At 35.9% G+C, this 20798-nt stretch overlaps 1 protein-coding gene across 5 annotated transcripts in view; it reads right to left on the bottom strand.

Moving 5' to 3' along the window:
• The window catches only part of BRD4 (bromodomain containing 4), a 165882-nt gene that overhangs the window by 74348 nt on the left and 70736 nt on the right, over positions 1 to 20798 (bottom strand). For all 5 annotated transcript variants that reach the window (XM_056822339.1, XM_056822341.1, XM_056822340.1 and 2 more), the window contains exons 2-5: positions 17262 to 17580; positions 4553 to 4690; positions 2674 to 2809; positions 50 to 333 (exon numbers count right to left, since the gene is read on the bottom strand). In XM_056822339.1, coding sequence (XP_056678317.1) covers positions 50 to 333; positions 2674 to 2809; positions 4553 to 4690; positions 17262 to 17546 — 843 coding nt within the window. In that variant the 5' untranslated portion in view covers positions 17547 to 17580. The remainder of the gene's footprint in view (positions 1 to 49; positions 334 to 2673; positions 2810 to 4552; positions 4691 to 17261; positions 17581 to 20798) is intronic.

The following is a 20798-nucleotide window of genomic DNA, read 5'->3' as shown; positions in this document are numbered from 1 at the left end:
AAATTTCCTAATTTTATTTTCTAGTAACTGAATAACAAGTTATACTCACCTTCACAGGTTGTGGGGCAGTTGCAATGATGGGTGGGTGTGTCTGAATTGGCTGGGGAGCCTGGGGTGGTGGGGGTGGTGGGGGAGGGGGTTGGGGTGGGGGAGTTTGAAGTGTCTGGGCAGGCACCACTGTCATTACTGGAGTCTGGATGATAAGATCAGGGGTTACAGCAGGAAAGGAATGAGTTTGTACAGGCGGAAGATTCTGTTGAGGGGTCTGTGTTGGGGGTGGGGTTGATGCTTGAGTCGTGTTTGGTACCACTGAGGCTCCAGGTTTTGATGTCACTGTCAAAGATAAAGGGGAAAATGGTTATATACAATTGTCAGGATAAATAATTTAGAGTTGTAGGAGTAGAAAAATAGATAAACAAATAATGTATTAAATTTAAGCAGTACTCAGTTTGTACAAATAAAAAAATCACTAAAATGCAGCCCTAATTTTCCAGTTTTATGAGCACACCCAAAATAGAAGCAAAATACATCATAGATAATTTTAGAAGTTGTTATACAAATCTGTGACTAACCCTCTAGAACACTTGCTACTTCCAGATGATCTTCTTAAGATCTATCTTTAAGGTTGTGTCATAAAATTATCATTTAATGCTTGAGGTCTAGAACAAAGAGCAAGAGCAAAATATACACTATGCCCAAGAATATATGGTTTGAATACAGAAAAAAAAACTTCATACTTTAACACAAGGCTACCATTTTGAAAAGCACTCCTGAATCAGTAGAATGAGGAAAGATCTCAAATCAAAAAGGGCCAACAACTTTTGCAGGAATTTCTGCAGTGATAGCCACAATTTTGTAACCCTGTGCTTCTCTAAAATCTGTGGCAGGAAAAAAAAAATTGGGGAGGAATAAATCAGTAGCCATTTATTAATGCTTACTATATGTTAGGTTCTGTGCTAGTTACAGAGAATATAAAGACAAAAGCAAACAATTCTTGATATTCTAATAGGGGAGACAACCTATACACATGCTAAAATACAAACAAAAAGTTTGGTGGTTTTGGGGGGGGGGTGAGGGGGGTAAGGGTGGGAGACTATCTGCTCAAACAATTGTAGGGATCAGGAAAGGCATCATGTAGGTACTAACACCTGAGGTATCCTAAGCTTGTAAAGGAAAACTAGTGAATGAAGGTAATCTCCCATAACAGTTTTTACTGAGGTTTTTTTGGACAATCTTTCCTCTTTCAAGGCTTTTCTAGTTTAGTGTTTTCTGCTCCTCTGGTTTTATTCTTAGGTAAGCTTGGGAGATCTACACTTCCAATTCTGCCTTGCAGAACTGTATCCTTGTAAACAATACATTTAAAGTTAAGTTAATTCAAGGTTCATTTTATCTCCATCTGACAATTATAACAAAATAACCCTATACTAAGAATGAAGTTTCTCTCTGACAATTGAACTGTATAGTTTTCATTACAAAAACTTAATTAGGAGCCAGAGAAATACTAATCCAGATTCATCTGATAGCCAATCTATATATACCTTTACTTGTCTTCCCCAGCAGGCAGTAGTTAAGTTCCTAGATAACAAGGACTGTTTTATTTGTCTTTTGGTATTCCCAGAACCTAGTACAGTACCTTGTACGTAACAGTGGCCTGATTAAATTAACTGAATCCTCTAAGTAGCATTTCAATGGTCTAGTCCCACCACTACCAGTCAGTTCGTTTTAATACAGCTGCATTCAAACATGGCAAAGAAGAGAGCTGAATTTAACTGGGAAAATATCTGAGAGATAAATAAAACAAATTCCAATCTGCCTTGGTTTTAAAATGTCAAAAATGTTACTTCTAATTGATTGGGGCTGCTAATAGATATAGGAAAGAAACATTTTATAAATAACTTTCATTTGCAATCAAAAACTGCAACAATTCAAAATGTTCTTTTCCTCCAGGTGAATATTTGAATTTTGAGGTAAGCCAACATGGAGGATATAACCAAATATGGATCAAGACTAATGTATGTTAGGTGTACTCATATTGCCAAGTTATTTAAAAAAAAAAAGGAAAACAAAATAGACTAATAAATCAAGGTGTTCTAATCTTATTTTGACCTGCAGTTTATTACCCAGTTTTAGGAGATTCCACCAGTCTATCTTTGTCAAAAAAAGGCATTATATTCATCAAGTAACTATTAAGCAGATTAAATGCTAATGATAAAAAGTGCCACGAATTTTGCAAATCTTTCTCAATTCAACACTAATATAGTCTGTGAAAAACCTTCAATGAGAGTACCAAAATCATTGCTCTGTCCCATGGGTTTAGACAGAAGATCTCAAGGGTAATAATTATATGTTTATTTTTCAGTTACAATTTTCCCTCAATGCTTTTGGCACTGAAATTAAGACTACTCAAAAATTCCAAAGAATCCTCTCTAGCCCCAATTTAATTCTGTGGAAAGAATAACAAGGGGGGAGGGTGTGTGTGTGGCTAAAAAGGAAACAAATGGACTCTTTTCAAACTTTTATGACTGAAACGGGTTACAGGTTGCCAAAAGCACTAGAATCTCCAGTTTCCCACATAGAACAAGGGACATTGGAATGATTGTTAGATGTGTAACGTGGGGTCGCTCCTGGAGCAAAGAAGGGAGTGTCTGAGGTCATCAGCACCAGTTACTCTACCTGCTTCTTTCCTCCCACGTCCTCTTCCTTTTGCCTGGACTATTACGATTTCAGTTTCTTCTGGGGGCAATTCAGAGATTTTCTGCAAGAAGAGCTTCTCTAGAGCTTCTGCCATTAAGACTATGTCATCTCCTGGCTGGATTAACGAGACACATATGGTGAGTCAGGCAGCACTGTCCACACCATAGCAAACCAAGTGACAGCTCCTTACCCAGCACTCCAATGTGTATAGCCCAAGATCCAGCACCCTACACTGCTACTTTTCTGAACATTGTGCAGTAACATGGTTCCTATTTACTACTTTTCAAATACAGACTGAAGCCTCTCTTCCTAGTGTCATTACTAAAGTCTTTTGTTGCAGTTTGTGTCTGTGCCTTTCAAGGATGATTCTAATTGACAAGATGTGACTAGCATGGTGTAAATGAAAAATGAATTTGGGAGTTTGAATATCTACGTTTAAGTCCTGCAACTAACACTTGCTGGCCATAGAACCTCAGGAAAGTCACTTTCCTTTTTGGAAACCATATCTGCATAATAAAGATAGATGAGCTCTGATGTCGCTTTCATTTTCTGTGATAAGTGTTAAATAGTAATGATATTTTCTGGTATACATTTATTATCTTGGCACAGGTACTAAAGTATACAATTGTCAATCTGGGGATACTTTTGCAATTACACTTCAAATCTGCACAAGTAGTTCTGAAAAGGCTAGGAGACACTTTATGTCTCTCACACAGTTCTAAATTAACTGGGGGGGAAAAACTATTCACCAGTGTAGAGATTTTCAGTGGGGGCTGTTTTCAAATACAGTAGATTCAAACAAACACATTCCCTATCACTTTTTAGAAGAGAGACCCCCAAAGGCAAGATTTCTACTAAATCCTGCAGTGAATTTAAATTCAAAATTAAATCTTCGGCAGGAAGATCTGCTTTATAGAAGGTTACATTGAATAATGTAAATAATTTTAAAATGATGGCCAATTCTGTAGGTTAGAACAAAGGAAAGATTCACCTTAGAGGCTGCTAAAAATTACACTCCAACTCTAGCTCTTTATCATCTTACATTCTTTTTTTTTTTTTTTTAACCCTTACCGTCTGTCTTGGAACCAATAATATGTATTGGTTCCAAGACAGAAGAGCAGTAAAGACTAGGTAATGGGGGTTAAGTGACTTGCCCAGGGTTACACAGCTGGGAAGTGTCTGAGGTCAGATTTGAACGGAGGACCTCCAGTCTCTAGGCCTGACTCTCAATCCACTGAGTCACCCAGTTGACCCCCTTACATTCTTTTCTAATAGAAAAGGCAGTCATTAGAAAGAAAAAAAATTTAAAAAGCAAGTTACATTGTTTAAATGAATGTTTTGTCAAAAATAATGGATATAGAGTCAGAGGATCTCCTCTCTGCTATATACAAGCCTATGTGACCTCGAGTAAGACACTTCACCTTTCTGACCTTTATTTTATTAATGTGTTAAGTGAAACACTTGAACAGGCCATCTCTAAGCTTACTTCCCGCTTTATATCTTAGATTATATCATTTCAATGTTTTATCAACATTCTTAGAATTAGTCTAACAATAGTAAGGGTATAGGACAGAATAAGAAATGAAAGAGCATCAGAATGAATACAGACTGTAACTAAAACATCACCAAATCAAACAAAATCCTATCCTGGAACATATTCAAAAATCAAAAGAGTTTGGTTAAAATTTATTTTAAGTATTCAACATTTTTCTATGATCCTAAAGAGTATTCAAATAACTGCCTGTAATATCAGTGGTTAAAGCCTTAATAATCTCATCTCCTAATTTAATAAAGGAAATAATGGAAGTGACAATGAAGCCCAAGATCTCCCATTGGAAAATAGCCATGAAGATCTTACCTTATTGTAGATGTAACAATTTGTAAACATCGTGTTAAAGTCCTGGATACATTCATGAGCATTCCAGTAGTAGTTATTCTCCAGGCGTTTCTTGATTGTTCCCATATCCATAGGTGTTTTAATAATTTTATAATAATCCTGGTGAATGAAAAGAGGCCTAAATGTTAATATAACACATAAAGAACATGTTACTTTGGTTATATTTCCTATTATATATACATATATACATATATATATATGCCCATTGTGAGTAGGCTATATTTAAGCCTCTAGGGAAAGGGAGGGAGGGAGATAATTTGGGGGCGAGAGGGGATTGTAGGGACAATTTAAAAACATTTATTTTTGTAATATTTTGACATTACATTCAAGAATGGAGAACACACACACACACTAGTCTGTGTTTGTTACCAACCTACACCTAACTTGCTGTCAGATCTTTACTGACTCTACTATGAAAATAACACTATCTAATGCTGACTTCTATAATCAGTCTGTTAGTTATTCTCAAAGGAGAGCTTTAATGATTTACACATCTCTAACAGGAAAACAAATATGCTACTCAAAAATTAGCAGTCAAGTAGAGTAAAATGAGCATGGTACCTGGACTCAAAAAGAAGCCCAAGTTTGAATTTCATATCTGATATCTATTAGTCTCATGTGCATTAATAACTATGCATAGGTCAAAACTCTAGTTTCCTTATTTGTAAAATGAATATAAAATACTCAGATTTGTGCTGAGGTTTCTATGAAATAATATATATTAAGTGCACTGTCAATCATACAAACTTGGCTATGACATAATAAAGCAACTTATTTCTTTGAATTAATTTATATACACATTTTTAAAGTGTGGGGGTGTTTCCTGGACAAGTGTAAGCTTCAGGGCAGTATCTAATCTGTTAATGACTTTTAATGTCCTGAACATAGCATTGAATATGACACATAGTAGACACTAAAAAAAAATTTTTTTATTGGGTTATGCACCTCATTCCTAAATCAGGGAGAAATAATCTGTTGTGAAAAAGGTAATGTCCCGCTGTTGACACGACCAACAACTAGTTAATGAATGAACAATGGGCAATGAGATAAGAAAAATAAAAATAAGTGGTTCTGTGCTTATCTTCTAGACAATATAACAAAATTATAACAAATGAGTGTTGACTATAAGAGAATATACAGTAGCTAAAATACATAGTATAGACTTGATAGCTATAGAAACTTGGGAATACTTGGGAGTTCCTAATTCTCAAAAGAAGGATGGACTATAGTTATGGAACAAGGCATACATTATCAGATAAGTTTGTTGTTTTTGATTATGTCCAACTCTTTATGATCCCTTTTGGAAGTTCCTTCGCAAAGATAATTTGTCATTGTCTCCAGGTCATTTTACAGATGAAGAAATTGAACCAAACAAGGCTAAGTGACTTGGCCAGGGTCACATAGTTAGTTATTGTCAGTGGCCAAATCTGAACTCAGGAAGAGAAACCTTCCTTTTCCAGGCCCAGACTGTGCCACTTAGCTGTCCTTATTGAACAGGACCAATGAGCTAATTTGTTTTGCTTGAGCATACTTATTTATTTCAGGGACTAGGAAGTGGTGGAAAGTTAGTCATTTAAGAAGACATTTTTAAAAGATTACAAAGATAATGGGGTTAAAGAGAGATATTTGGAGATAAAGAGGGACTTGAGAGGCAAGGAGAAAATATTTGTAGGGCGGTTAGAAACTTAGCTAGATCAAAGGTTAGTCTATGTATTTAGATTATGGACAAAAATGAAAGCTGGGCCTTATTTCCAATGTGGCAAGAAAAAGAAAGCTAGTGAAAATGACCAATTGTATTATAAAATGTAGGGATTCTCCTACCCTCAGAACACTTTGAATCCTAGAATAATTTACTAAGAATGATTTCTAACCTGGTAGGAGTCTTGTAACAGTGGCTAACAAGTGAAATAGATATAGAGAACTGAAGACAATTAGAAGAACTGAATTCTGTCCAATCAGCCACTTATTTGTTGAGAGAATTGAAATATTGCAGGACAGTTACTCACGTATGATTGAGGTCATCAAGTTATTATCCCAAATTTGATAAATGTGGAAACTGGTGTCCAAAAGAGTAAAGAGACTTCCTCAAGGTAGTCCTATCTATGTAGGACTGCAATCCAAGCCTTCTGACTCCATATCTGGTGGCCTTTCCATTATAAAGTACAGCCTGCCTCATGGTCATACTGCTAATATTTATCAAACATACATTCTATATCTTGTTTTCTCAGAGAATGGTAGATAATGTAAGCATTATAATTTACTATCTTAAAGATAATATAAGTGAGACTTAAAGAGGGAAGTCTTGTTTGGAAGACTGCATAGCTGTAACATGGTAAAGCTAGAACTAAAACCAAAATCTTCTGAATAAGTACAAGACTACAATTCCAGACTTTTCTAGTAACTCAACTCTTTGGGCCTCAGTTTCTTTATTTGTTCTTAACCCAATAGAGGAGAGGCAATTACTAAAGATAAATACTTTAGATTACATGAAATTTAAGACCTTTTATACAACCAAAATTAGCAACTAGGATAAGAAGAGATCAAATTGGGAAAAAATATTTGCATTAAGTATTGTAATCTGTTATTGAGGATATATGAACCTATGTATAAAGTATACAGTTTGGGGCCAAAAAAACTGAAGATGTGAAAGCCATAGTTAAGTGTTTAGATCACTGCTGTTCATTGATAGCTATAGTTCCCAAAAAAAAGTAAAGATTAGGTGGGTTAGTGAAGAGATGTTTAAGATAATATCTGAGAAATCTAAGTCATCTACAATTAAATGAAAAATTAAATGAAATGAAATTAATAAATTAATTTATTAATTAAATCAATTAATGAATTAAATGAAATTATTAAATGAAAAAATTAAATGGAAATTAATTTATTAATGAAATTAATTAATTAAATGAAAAAATGCTAATAAGTCATTCAATTAGAGAAAATCAAATTTAAACAACTCTGAGGTACCTTCTCCCCATCAGATTAGCCAATATAACAGAAAAGGACAATGATAAATGTTGGTTGTTGTAAGGGAAAATTGAGACTCTAATGAACTGTTTGTTGTGAACTAATCCAATCATTCTGGAGAACAAACTGGAACTATGCCTAAAGTATTCTAAAACTACATAGTAATAGATCAATTCTATCTAGATCAATCTACTAGATCAAAAGCACTACTAGAGATTTCATTAAGGGAGGGGGGACAACTATATGCACAAAAATAGCTATTGCAGCTTTTTGTGGTAGCAAAAACTTAGAATTTGAGATGTCAATCAATTGGGGAATGGTTGAACAGGTTGTAGTATATGCTTGTAATGAAATACTATTGTGCTATAAAAAAATGATGAGCAGGATGATTCTGGAAAAATCTGGAAAGACTTACATTAACTTATGCAAAGTGAAGTGAGCAAAACCAGAAGAACCTTATACACAGTGACAGCAATATTTTGTGTCAAACAACTGTGAACAATCTAGTTACTCCCAGTAAGGCATTGATCCAAAACAATTCCAAAGACTAATGATGAAAAATGTCAGCTTCCTACGGAGGAAGAAATGATTGAGTCAGAATGCGCATCAAAACAGGCTGTTATTTCACTTCCATTTTTGAGATCCCTTCGACAAAATGACTAATATGGAAAATATGTTTCATATGATCATACATGTAAAATGTATATCAGATTGCTTATTGTCTCAGGGAGGGGGGGGTAAAGGGTGGGAGGGAAGGTGGAAGTGGAGAGAATCTGGAACTTAAAGGTTAAAAAATTGTTTTTACATGTAATTGGGGAAAAACAAAATTTTTTTTTAAAAGAAAGGGGCAGCTAGGTGGGTCAGTGGATAGAAAGCCAGGCCTAGAGTTAGGAAGACCTGCATTTAAATCTAGTTTTATACAATTCCTAACTGTGTGACCTTGATCAAATTACTTAACACCAAATGCATAGACCTATCTCCTCTTCTGCCTTGGAACCCATATTTAACAAATTCTAAGACAGAAGGTAACAGTTAAAAAAAATGATCCCTGAGAATAGGAATTGGATATCTAGTCCATGGCTTAAAATACAGGAAAGACAGCATGTGGGGGACAGCTGGGTAGCTCCATCGATAGAGTCAGGCCTAGGTTCTTATTTTACTTCCAAGCTTGTGACCCTGGGCAAGTCACTTAACCCCCATTGCCTAGCCCAGTAATGGTGATCCTATGGCACATGTGCCAAAGAAGGCAAGCAGAACACACTCTGTGGGCACATGACCACCCTCCCTACCACCTCCAGAGTTTGTCACTAGAAAGGCAAAGGGGCTTGGGACTCCCTTCTCTCTCTTCACTGTGCCCGATGACATATTTTCACTTCACCTGCCCCTTTGCCCAGCAGCCCAATGGGAGTGGACAGGAGGTAAAGTAGACAGCTCATGGGGGCAGAGCACTAGGTTACTTCCCTCCCTCTCCCTACATTTGCTGAGGACATTCCTCATTTCACCCTCCCCTCTGCTCAGCAGCCCAATACAAGTGTTTCCTCCCTCCCTCCCTTGTTGGCAGGAGTGTGCCCACACATGGAAAGAAAAGTTCACCTAACTGAAGCCTTAACAAATCTAAATAAAAGGGCATCAAAAATGAAAAGAAAATAGAAACAGAATAAGAAATAAAGCAGAAAAAATAAAAATCAAATCACTGGCCTCATCTTATCCACAAATGCCCTAATTGTAACAAACAAGGTGAAACTAATCCCATTAGAAAGAATGCCAACTTCATTTGGCTATTGCTAAAATTTGATGTAATGAGACCCAGGAGTAGACTTTGGCTCTAGAAAGACTTATCAAATTTCAAACAAACTGGATAAGAAAAAGAGGTGAGAACAGGAATGGATGATGAGTACTATAAACTAAAGAACTATGCTCATTTTAGTAAATCCAGAAATCAGAGTAGGGAAGCATGATAGCGAACACTAGGTTGAAAAAGAATTGAGGCAGAAACCAAATACTTTAGAGAACACTCAACCAGAAAAAAGAAACAGTCCAGGAAACAGATAACAAACATGGCATAAAGGTATGTTATAGTAGTGACAGAGTATTTTAATTATCAGGACATATGTTGGAACACTCTGTGCCAAAACCAAAGCAGCATCATTTCTTTTTTTTTTAAAGCATCATTTCTTAATTTGCCTTAACAGCTATCTAATCATTCACCCAAAATGGAGGAAGGAGAACAGTTATTTTAGATCAGATTTTGACCAATAATGAAATGGTTGCTATGAAGGAAATAATGGGAACCTTAGGGATGAGCACTTAACAATTCCATCTTAGAATTTGTGACAGCCAAGAAATCTAAGTAATCTGACAAGAATCTTAGATTTTTGGGATAGGTTTCACTGAAAAGAGTAAAAGTAAGTTGTAATGATCTATAATTCAACAATTTTGCAGATAAAGTTAGCTAACGACAGACAATAAGTTTGAAAGATTAAATGGAATCTGGATATATAGAGAAACAATGATGAATTAAGAAGAAAGGGGATGGTGATGTGGGTATACAGAAGGCCAATTTGATGTTCAGGGAACTCAACAAACAAATTAGATTTTTAAAAGACGGTTAAGGCAAGAAAATAGTAATTCCAAACTAGTCACTGACATATACAAGCTGTCTGAGTAAATCATTTAATTTTTGTCTTCTTAGTAATAGGATGTACTTACTCGAGTTGTGAGGTTAAAACAAGGTATTTGTAAAATGCTTAGTGTAGTGCCTGCCACAAAGTAGACAATAAATGTTTCTTTATTTCCCCTCCCCAAACTAGGTATCTAAATCTTAATATCTCCCTGACATCTCAAATTTAACATGTCAAAAAATGAATCTTTTTAACATTCCACCAACACAAAACCATCTTCCAAAATTTACTGTTTTGGTAGAGGACCACTATCTTTCATTTGCATTAGATTAACATTCTCTGTATTATTTGTAACTCTTCATTTCTTCCTCACCACGTACATTTAATTATGCTAAAACTTTCCATTTTCTCTATCCATTCTTTTCTCTAGTCATAGAGCCAGCCCCCTAGTCCATTCCTCTTCACCACTCATCTAGACAATGGCAAGGTCTTCACTAGTCTTTCCTTGAATCTTTTCAAATTTATCCTCTGCACAGCTGTCAAAAAGCAATTTTGCTAAAGTCCAAATATGACCATGTTGCTTGGCCAAACAAAACACTCTGATCCTTCTCCCATTATCTCTTCTATTTGGCTCTGAAGGTCTTTTACAATCTGGCCCCAATCTATCTATCCAACCCTGATATGAACATGGGCACCTGCGTGTATGTGCACACGCACACACACGATATATACATACATACGCACAAATAATACTTCTCTATTACATATCTTTAACTTAGCCAAATTGACTTTTTGCTGTTCCTCATCAAAAATACTAAATTTCCTTTCTCCGTGCCATAATTGGCTCTCCCATGTCATTTTCATCTGTCTTTTAGAATTCCTTGTCCTTCAAAACCTGCAGAAGTGATGCCTTTCCCTGAAGAACCTAGTCCTTAGTGCCATCTTGTCATAAAATTTTCTTTATTTTATTTTTTTTTAAAGTAATCAACAACAATCAACAACATCTTAGGACATGAAGAACAAGAACAAGGAACATTCAACAAAGGGTGAAATTCCTATCAGAAAAAACATGGGGGGAATATATTCAGTTGAATTTCATTTAATATTCTGAAGTTACTGAGCATAGAGAATTAGGATTAGCAATTGAATTAGTGTTTCTAGGGGGAATAAAAAATTAGGTTTTTGCAAGCCTCTGGTCACAAAATTTACTTCTACAGTTTTCAGAGTGGTCTGACCTATAGATTGATCAATGATATCTTCCTTTTTCGTATGTACTGTATTGCTGATTTAACAATGAACTAACTCACAACCAACATGGCTAAAATTGAGGTTTGAATGAAGCTCATCTAATATATGTATTTTTATCCATAAAGTACATCACAACCTTCTTGTATTTAGAAATACTAGATAGCACACTTCTGCACAAAAGGGTTCATTTTAGACAGTGAAATTACCAATAAAAAATGCATAAAAATGGGAAACTAAATGGACAATAAAAAACATATTTACAACATGAAAGAACTGAAACAAGAAAGCAAAGTGTCTGTTTGATCTCAGCTAGGAACAATTATTTAATAAGGACTGACTAGAATTTAAGCTTATAAAGGTAGTAAGAAATTGGCTCTATTTTTAAACCTTTCTGCACCATCCTCCCTACAATAAAAAATTTAAAATATCTTATTATGATATTACTGTCCAAAATTCACCTCTAAAGTAGAAACCATCCCTTATAAGAAAATTATTCCATTTATAATAAAAATTAAATCACTATATGTCGATATATACTATATAGTAAGAAGTCGGGTACACCTCTGCCTATACTTGCCTTTGTCATGGTAAACAATACGCTTTCTTCTAGGTTTGTTAGAAATCACACTAGATCTATGCTGCTCTAAGTCCTCAGATCTTATAGTTGTTTCCTTTTATATTACACTGGTCATCATGGGACATAATCTCCTGGCTTTAGTCAATTCTCTTTATCAGTTCATATAAATGTTTCCATATTTTTCTGACTCTCACATTCCTCAATTTTCACAGCAACAGAATTCCATTGGTACTCATATACCAGTTTGTTCAGTAATCTCCCAGTTTATGGGCACCTATTCTGTTTCTAGTTATTCAGGCCAACAAAGTTGCTAAAAATATCCTTGTGCATATAGGCCTTTTCCCTCATCTCTGAACTATTTGGGATACCTATTTAATACTAATGGAGTCAAGTCAATAACCATTTAACCTACTGTGCTGTAGGAACTAGACTTGGGACTGAGGATAAAAAGGAAATAGTCTGTTCCTTCTAATCATAATCTGATGGAGGAGCTAAAAAGCAAACAATCATGTAAAAGATGATATAAAAGGAAAATGGGAGATAATAAACAGAGGAAAGGCACTAACATGGAGGGGTACCAAGAAAGGCTTTTTGCAGAAGATGATGGTTGTCTAGAAACTTGAGAACCAGGGAAAGTGTTTGCAAAGACAAAACAAAGTATTCTAAACATAAGGAATAACCAGTGAAAATGCATAGACTTGGGAGATAGGATGTAAGCCAGTGTCATTGGGTAGCAAAGTACATAGAAAGGAGTGAAGTTCCAGAAGACTGACAGGGCAGGAAAGGGCTAAGCTATAAAGAACCTTAAAAGCCAAACAAAAGATTGTATATATGATGTTGGAGATGAGAGAGAAACACTGGAATTCATTAAAAGAGATGACAGGGAAGAACTGACATGATCAGACCTATACTTCAGGAAGATTATTTTGAATGGGGAAAAACTTGAGGCAGGGAGACCAACTAGAGTACTACATCAAGTCCTAGCATGAGGTGAGGAATGCCTGGACTAGGATAACAGTAGCAAAGACAGGGATATAGGTATGAAAGATGTTGTTAAAGTAAGAGAATTGATAAGATTCTTGGCAATTGATTGGATAAAGGCAATTAAGAGATCACTGGTAACTTTAGAAGAGTGCTACTGATGAAGTCAGAAGTCACACAGCAAAGAGTTAAGGAGAGTGATAGGAAAGTAAAGTGAAAATACTGATTACAGATGGCTTTCTTAAAGGGTATGGTGACAAAGGGAGGAAATATATGAGCTAGTGAGATGGATGAATCCAGGAAGGTTTTTTTGAGGATGGGGTAAACATAAACGTGTTTATAGGTAGAAAAGAAGCAAGCAGTTAGTAAAAAGGGAGAGAATGGAGATAACAGTGTGGAAGAGGCATGAAGAAAGAGAGGATCGGAAGGACAAACCAGGCATGCAGATCAGGTTCCCAGCTTCCACAAGAGACAGCAATCTGCTCAAGCAGATAGGATGGAAGGAGATCATGTGTATATATAAGAGTTTGCCTTGGTAAGAAGGCCCAACTCTTCATGAGTGAAGGAGTCAAGGGTGAAGGAGGTGACACAGGGGAAGGTACTTAAGGGACATGAGATGAAGATGGAAGAGAAGAGGGAGCTCTGGACCAATGGTTTCCATTTTTTCATTAAAAAATGAAAAGTTCTCAGTTTAGAGAGTGGAAAAAGAAGGGAGAACTAGGGAAATTTGAGAAGGGATAAAGTTTGAAATAGCATTGTGATGTCCAGGTCAGATAATAGAACAGTGACTTATAGTAGATTCACTCAGTATGACTTTATGATTTTCTCTAGCTTAGAAGGCAGCAGATGGTAGGGGTAATGAAGTAAGGTTTAGCAAGACAAGATCAGCAGAAGCTTAAGGAGGCAAAGAAAGTAGGGAAAATAGTATAGAGTTGAAACTGATTTGCCAAGGAATCAAAGTGGGAAAGGGAAGAGATAAGTAGTGTAGGAATAAGCCTGGGAAAGAGCTGAGAATAAAAGGATTAGAAACACAGTGACAAAAAGTTATGGGTTGTGGAAAAGATAAAGAAAAAAGAAATAAAGGAATTTTAGAATTCATAAACAGAGAAATGGAAGACTTGTGGGTGATGATAGTAAGAACAAAGATATGACCATCTCTGTGTGTTGCTGAGGTGAAATGGAGGAATAGATCATGAAAGATGAATAAGCTGAGGAAGAGGATTTTTGAGAGAGTTTCAATATGTATGTGGAAGGCCCCTAACATAAAGGGGAAGGGGAAAAAAATTAAAAGGCAAGAACTGTTTATGCCACCCATATTTAAAAGACATCTTTTATAGGAAAAACTATTAGGCAAAGGGTTTAAAGAAATAATAAACAAGTAAAATCAAAGTTAATAAAGGAACATCATCTTCTGGTACTATAAACATTCCTAACAGAAGAAAACCTTCATGACTAGGGGAGTTAATATATTACTTGATGTTTTCTCTAAAAAAACAATTTCTATAGACTTCCTCTGACCACCTGATTTTAGCATTTCCTTTTTAATAGAAATAGTTGATTATATAGATATTGGTCAAACCATTCAATAAAATATGGAATTAGGCAAAAGTGATTAAACTTTTCTTACCCCTTTTAATAAAGAGATCCTACCGCAGGTTATATGCTTTAAAAAGGTCCAATAAAAATTCAAAGAAGCACCTTTTGTGAAGTGGGTGCTTACTAACTAAAGAATGGAAAAAACACATTGTAGTATATAAAGATGGAATATTATACTATAAAAATGAACTCATGACTAGTATTAAATAAGTAGAACCAGAAAAACTCCATTTGCAGTTACTATGATAATATAAAGGAAAATAATTTGATACTGTGTACTATTAATGACCTTTGCCTCAAAGAAAAGATGAAGAAAAACTAACCTTCACTGGAGACATAAAGCAATTATAGGTTTGGAATAGTGCATGAGCTGTCAGATAGGTGGTGTGTTGCTCTGTTCTGCTTGACTTTTTTTTTTTTAATTTTTTAAAGCCCTCATCTTTCACCTTAGAATCAATACTACATATTGTTCTAAGGCAGAAGAGTGGTAAGCGCTTGGCAATAGGGGTTAAGTGACTTTCCCAGGAAGTGTCTAAGGCCAGACTTGAACCTAGGACTTACTGGCTCTAGGCCTAGCTCTCAATCCACTGAGCTGCCCAAGGTAGAGAAATTACTGTGGGGGACTTCTGCGGGTGAAGCCAAGATGGCAGAGTAAAGAAACAACAAGGGGACAGAGTGAAACAACTTTCAAGAAAAGAAAAACACAAAAGGTAGACAGAGAACCTCTGGGGTACTGTGGTGAGAGGAGAGCAGAGTCAGCAAGAGTCTGTAACAAGGAGGGAAGAGCAAACCAAGAGCAAGCGACATCCCCACACCCCAACACCTGCTGTCACAGGTTCAGAACCTAAACACAAGACAACATTCATACCCTGAGATCCTGCCTGGGAAATTGCAGTACAAGCCAACCCACACCACCTGTGGAGAAGTTTGGAGTCCCAGCCCAATGTAATCTGTGCTGAAGTAGGCTAATCCCTGTGGGCCCAAAGTGAAGCCAGGAACCCCAATCTGGACAGAGTTCACAGCCCCATTCCCCCACCCCAATATTTTTGTCCAAAACTAAGTGTGGAGCTCCAGGACAGGGCAATCAAGAGTGTGCCTGATTGGATCAAGTACACAGTGAGACCAAATGCTTGAGCCATGGAGCTAAAATTTGATGAGCCCCAAGCTTACTCTCAAATCTGAGGCAAGTCTTTAAGCTATCAGCATCTCAAGGGTCAATTTATTCAAAAGGAGTCAGAGCTCTCAGTCCTCAAACCATCACATCATCTTCCGAGAACTGAAACTGGTAAAAACTCAGAAAATAAGCTGAGAATAACATCAAGGAAAAACTTAATTAGCAATGATATGCCAAAATGCAAAATCAGATAATCTTTTCTCAGTCCTTATCCTTTTTAATCTATTTTACTGATTTTGATACTGCTAACTACTACTTCTCCAAGGTAGGACTACTAATTCCTCTCTGGGTATAGAGGAAAGGACTATTTTCCTTATTGTCCTATCTGACCTCTCCATCTCGTTTTTCGGGCTCATCATTCATATACTTATACCTGTCATTCATATACATAACCTAATTGAGAGGGCTTCCCAAGATTTTGTCCTAGGCTTTTGTCTCTTATTCCTCCACGCTCTCTAGCTATGCTCATAGGTTTCCATTTAACTATTATCTGAGACTTGGACATCAAGGAAAAGTTCCCCCCTACTTCCCTTCAGTCCTGGATTAACAATCATCTTTAAGACAGTTCAGAAAAGGCAATACAAACATAACATGTCTAAAACTACTTTGCAGTAGTACCTCCTCTTTTGAAAACTTCCCTATTTCTATCGAAAGGTAACAGCACCCCTCAAATAATATTCATAACCACGGAATCATCTTAAGATATCTCACCCACCTCCACACCTCATATATGTTATTAGAGGATAAATCTTGCTGTTTCAACTGACATTTTCTCATATCCATCCCTTCTCTATTCACATAACATAGCCACCACTTAAGTTCCTGGTCTAATCATCTTTTGCTTAGATAAAAACAGCTTCCTACTCATTCTCCCTGCCTCTTACCATTCTACTCTATTCAGCTTAGGGCTACAAGTGATTTTTATTATGCAAAGTTTTGAGCACGTTATACTACTCAATCAACTCTAAAAGCTCCCCTATTGCTTTTATAATAAATTATAAACTCTTTTGTTTACAGCCAACTGGCCTTCTCACAATTTCTCTATACTTACCTTCCCATCTCTGCATTTACAAAGGCTGTTATCTATTCTAGGTATGAACTCCCTCTTTACCTGCATTTCATAGAATCCTTTTCATTCAACACATAGCTCAAGTGATACTTCTATAAGAACTCCTCTCAACTGCTAATACATTAACTTCTAAATTAACTCACTTAGTTTGTATTTTACTTGGTAAGAACAAATAAATACTTTTTGATTCTTCCATTAGAATGTAAGCACCTTATAAGACAGAATTTAAGTTTCTGTTGCATATTTCCAATGCCTAGAGCAATGTTTGACACACAGGAAATAATGTTTGTTAACTGATTGATACAATATCTTGAAAACTACCCTAAAACTACTCAGATGAATGGAATGGCCAAACTTTGAGAAAACATCAATTAAGCACAGTTGTTTTAATTGGCCAAAGTGTGGCATAATGAAAGTGTTCAGACCAGGATACTTACAGGGAGGTTCAGCTTGACTGCATCCACAGGCTGTTGAAAAGGCCACGCAAACTGATGTTTCCATAATGTCTTAAGCACCACTTTGAGCAGATATTGCAGTTGGTTGGTTTGTCTCTTGGGTTTGTTGGGATTGGAAGTCTCTGGGGGTGGGGGATTACTGCCTGCAGTGCTGCCTTGTTGGGGTTGGGCCTGGGCCTGCGTTGTAGACATTTGTGTAGTTTCTAGTCCATCCCCCATTACTGGTAAATTTCTCAGTCTTGTCCCAGGGCCACTCTCCACAGACATGCTATTGATCCCATTGCATTCTTCACTAGGAACTCTGTAAAAGAAAAGAAGCCTCATTACGACATGTAAATAGCTTGAGATTCTATGATTCTAAGTATTGAAAATTTAACATGAGTCAGAAGGGACCTTAGAGAGCCACTTACATTAAGCAATAGTTTTATTATACTGATGGAACAATCCTAAAATCGATAGGACTACTAAAATCGATATGACTACTTCAGTCATGACTCCAGATAATTAGTAAATATTCCAGTTCCTCCATATTTAACTAATGACTGTATCTCAGAAAACCAAACAAACGTTTGAGGACTTATTTTGGGATAGCACTGAACATTTACTACAGTTGGGAAATGAACTAAGAGTAAAACTGACTAGAAAAACATATTGGATTACACTGTGTGCTTTTATAGGGAAAGATGTAATATAGTTGCAGACCACCAAAATAGCTGAGCAAATCTTAGCATATAAATGTAATCATATGTATTGTGTCATAAAAATGAAAATAATAAAGAACTCAGAAAATCTCAAGGCCTTATATGAACTGAATCATAGAGAAGTAACACAAGAAAATGACAACAGATGTCTTTTAGAACTCCAATCAGTTAAATTACCAATTATAGCTTTAGAGGCCAAACCCTGACCATTGTGAGGCCTCTTATAGCATAAAGAGATTAAAGGAGAAAAGGTTTCATACACACATTTTTTTTTAACAATTGCTCTTTTTCTCATACTCAAAAACTAGAAACTAAGAGAGTACCCATGATTGAGGAGCAGCAGCTAGAGAAATTAGGGCACAAAAATATAACAACATAATGATATTGAACAGTAAGAAATGATAAAAGAAATTTTAAGAAGTTAATGTAATAAGTGGAGAGAGAGAGAGAGAGAGAGAGAGAGAGAGAGAGAGAGAGAGAGAGAGAGAGAGAGAGAGAGAGAGACACACACACACACAGATGGACCTGCTCAGGGTCACATGGCTAAGAAGTGTCTGAGGTCAAATTTGAACCCAGGACTTCTCATCTCTAGGCCTGGTTCTCAATTCACTGAGATACCTAGCTCCTCCCAGAGATGTATATTTTTAAATAGATAAAAGATAGTTACTAAGTTTGATTTTGGACATGTTAATAATTTTAAGATATTTAAGTAATATTCAGTTTGAAATGTTCACTAAGCAGGTAGAGATGCAAGATAAGGTTGTCAGGAAAGGTTAGGGCTAGATAAGGAGTTCTGAGAATGATCTGCACAGAGATAGATGATAATTAAGCTAATAAGAATTGACATAATCAACAAAGGAAAATATAGAGATATGGGGTATGAGGGAAACTGTTAAGAGACAGAGTCAATATTTTAGGCTTTGTGGGTCAAAAAGCAAAAACAAAAAAACAAAAAACAAACAAAAAACAAATCAAGGATATTATGTTGGTACTTATAACAAGAGAAAACAAATTTCCACAAAATTTAATACTACAGGTCTACTAAAGGGAATACTATCTTTTTTATTAAGTGGGGTGGGCTTACATTCATCAGAACTGACTGAAATTAAATATAAACTGTAAACCTTAAAATTTCCCAGACCCTACTTTAAGACCATTCCCCATTTGGGCAGTGAACTCTACTTAAAGCAGGAATGTGAGAATTCTACTTTACCTCCTTGGGTCTGCCCTAGGGGAAGATAAAGTTGTAAACTCTTTTCTGAACAATGAAAAGTACTTAAACCCATACCTTTCTTAAGCTAAGTACCTATAAAGGTCAAGCAACTTGTGAATTTACAAGGAACAAAGAACTGGAAAACTTACTCAGAGCTTTCCTGGTGTGAATTACTCAAAAATCCACACCTTCTTAGGTGTGGACTAAGAATGGGTGGTCCTTTAGAAACATCTACAGTGATTGGTAAGGATTTAGGGGAGGTGACAGAGAAGATTTTGCCCTTAAAAATAAGAGCTCAGGGAAGAGCTGGGAGATAATTCTGAAACATTCAGATTGGAGAGACTCATTCTGAGGAGACTGATTCTGAAACATTCAGATGGAGGAGGGAGCTGGTGAAAGCAGCTGAGATGCTGCTGGCCTGGTGTCATTAGAAATCCTTACTTAGATCTTATGGTGAGTTATAAAAAACTGACTGATTTCTCTTTTAAGACTCAGATCTAGGCCAAATTGGCTTGAGGCCCTTCATACTTATTCCTTTCTTACTCTCTCTTTCTTTGATTACTCATTGTATTGTTAATTAAAATCTCTATAAAACCCAATTGACTTGGGTATTTGAATAATTGGGAATATTTCCCTGGTGACCACCTTATATTTGATTTTAAACCCAAGACACTGTAGTGAAACATATTTCTGCGGTCAAACTTACTCACCCTCTCTTATATCTATCACAATTTATATCTTCCACTATTTTAACCACTACAGTTTAAGACCTCAACCATTTTAAATCTCACAAAACATTTAGAGTTGACAGGCTAAAAAGAAAAAGTTGCTCAATTGCCCAATTAAATGAATTTTGAAAGATGGAAATTACTTTTGCATCCACATCAAGGTCCAAAAAACACTACTAAACTATAATTTGAGCTTGAAAAAGATATTCCCTGCAAATGTGTAGGAATGGAGAGTTGGCTTCTTGTTTCAAGTTCTGATAGCACAGTAAGTTTATAAAGCATTCATATTGTGATTCAAATGTTAGTTATCAAGTAATTGAATTTACCATAGTAGGATTTGTATAAAGCATGCTGTTCTGCCCTATAATTTTAAACTAAATGCATTAAAAACACAATCAAGTTTGTAACAAAAGTGCATTCCCAAATGTTTACGAATGGAGTTGTTTTCAACTAGAAAAATTTCAGCCTTGGTCCCAAGATGAAATAGTAGTAACAAAAATCTTCCCTTTCTTCTTCTGCTTTGATATGATGGATACACACTGGTGATACAAAAATAAAAAGTTGCAGTATGGCAATTCACATGACACTGTAAAATTATAACTGTATCACCATGATTTGTAGTATACCAAGCAGTAATGTGAAGGAATGCCAATGTCACATTGAGACTGACTCAACTATTTAATTCTGCTAAGTTTTGTTTGATGGCAGCCATAGAAATATGTAAATAAATGTGTGGCTATGTTAAAAAGCAACTTTATCAACACCATACATTTTCATAGAACTCTCACTTCATTAAATATTATTCTTGGATTTCCGTTACTACCACCATTAAAGATATTAAAACCAATTGTAGCTTGTGGGCTATAAAAAAAAAAAG

The sequence above is a fragment of the Monodelphis domestica genome, chromosome 3, assembly GCF_027887165.1.
Source record: "Monodelphis domestica isolate mMonDom1 chromosome 3, mMonDom1.pri, whole genome shotgun sequence".
In the NCBI taxonomy this organism is placed as follows: domain Eukaryota; kingdom Metazoa; phylum Chordata; class Mammalia; order Didelphimorphia; family Didelphidae; genus Monodelphis; species Monodelphis domestica.
The sequence above is the reverse complement of the archived record's forward strand: the minus strand, read 5'-3'. Positions and strand labels throughout refer to the sequence as shown.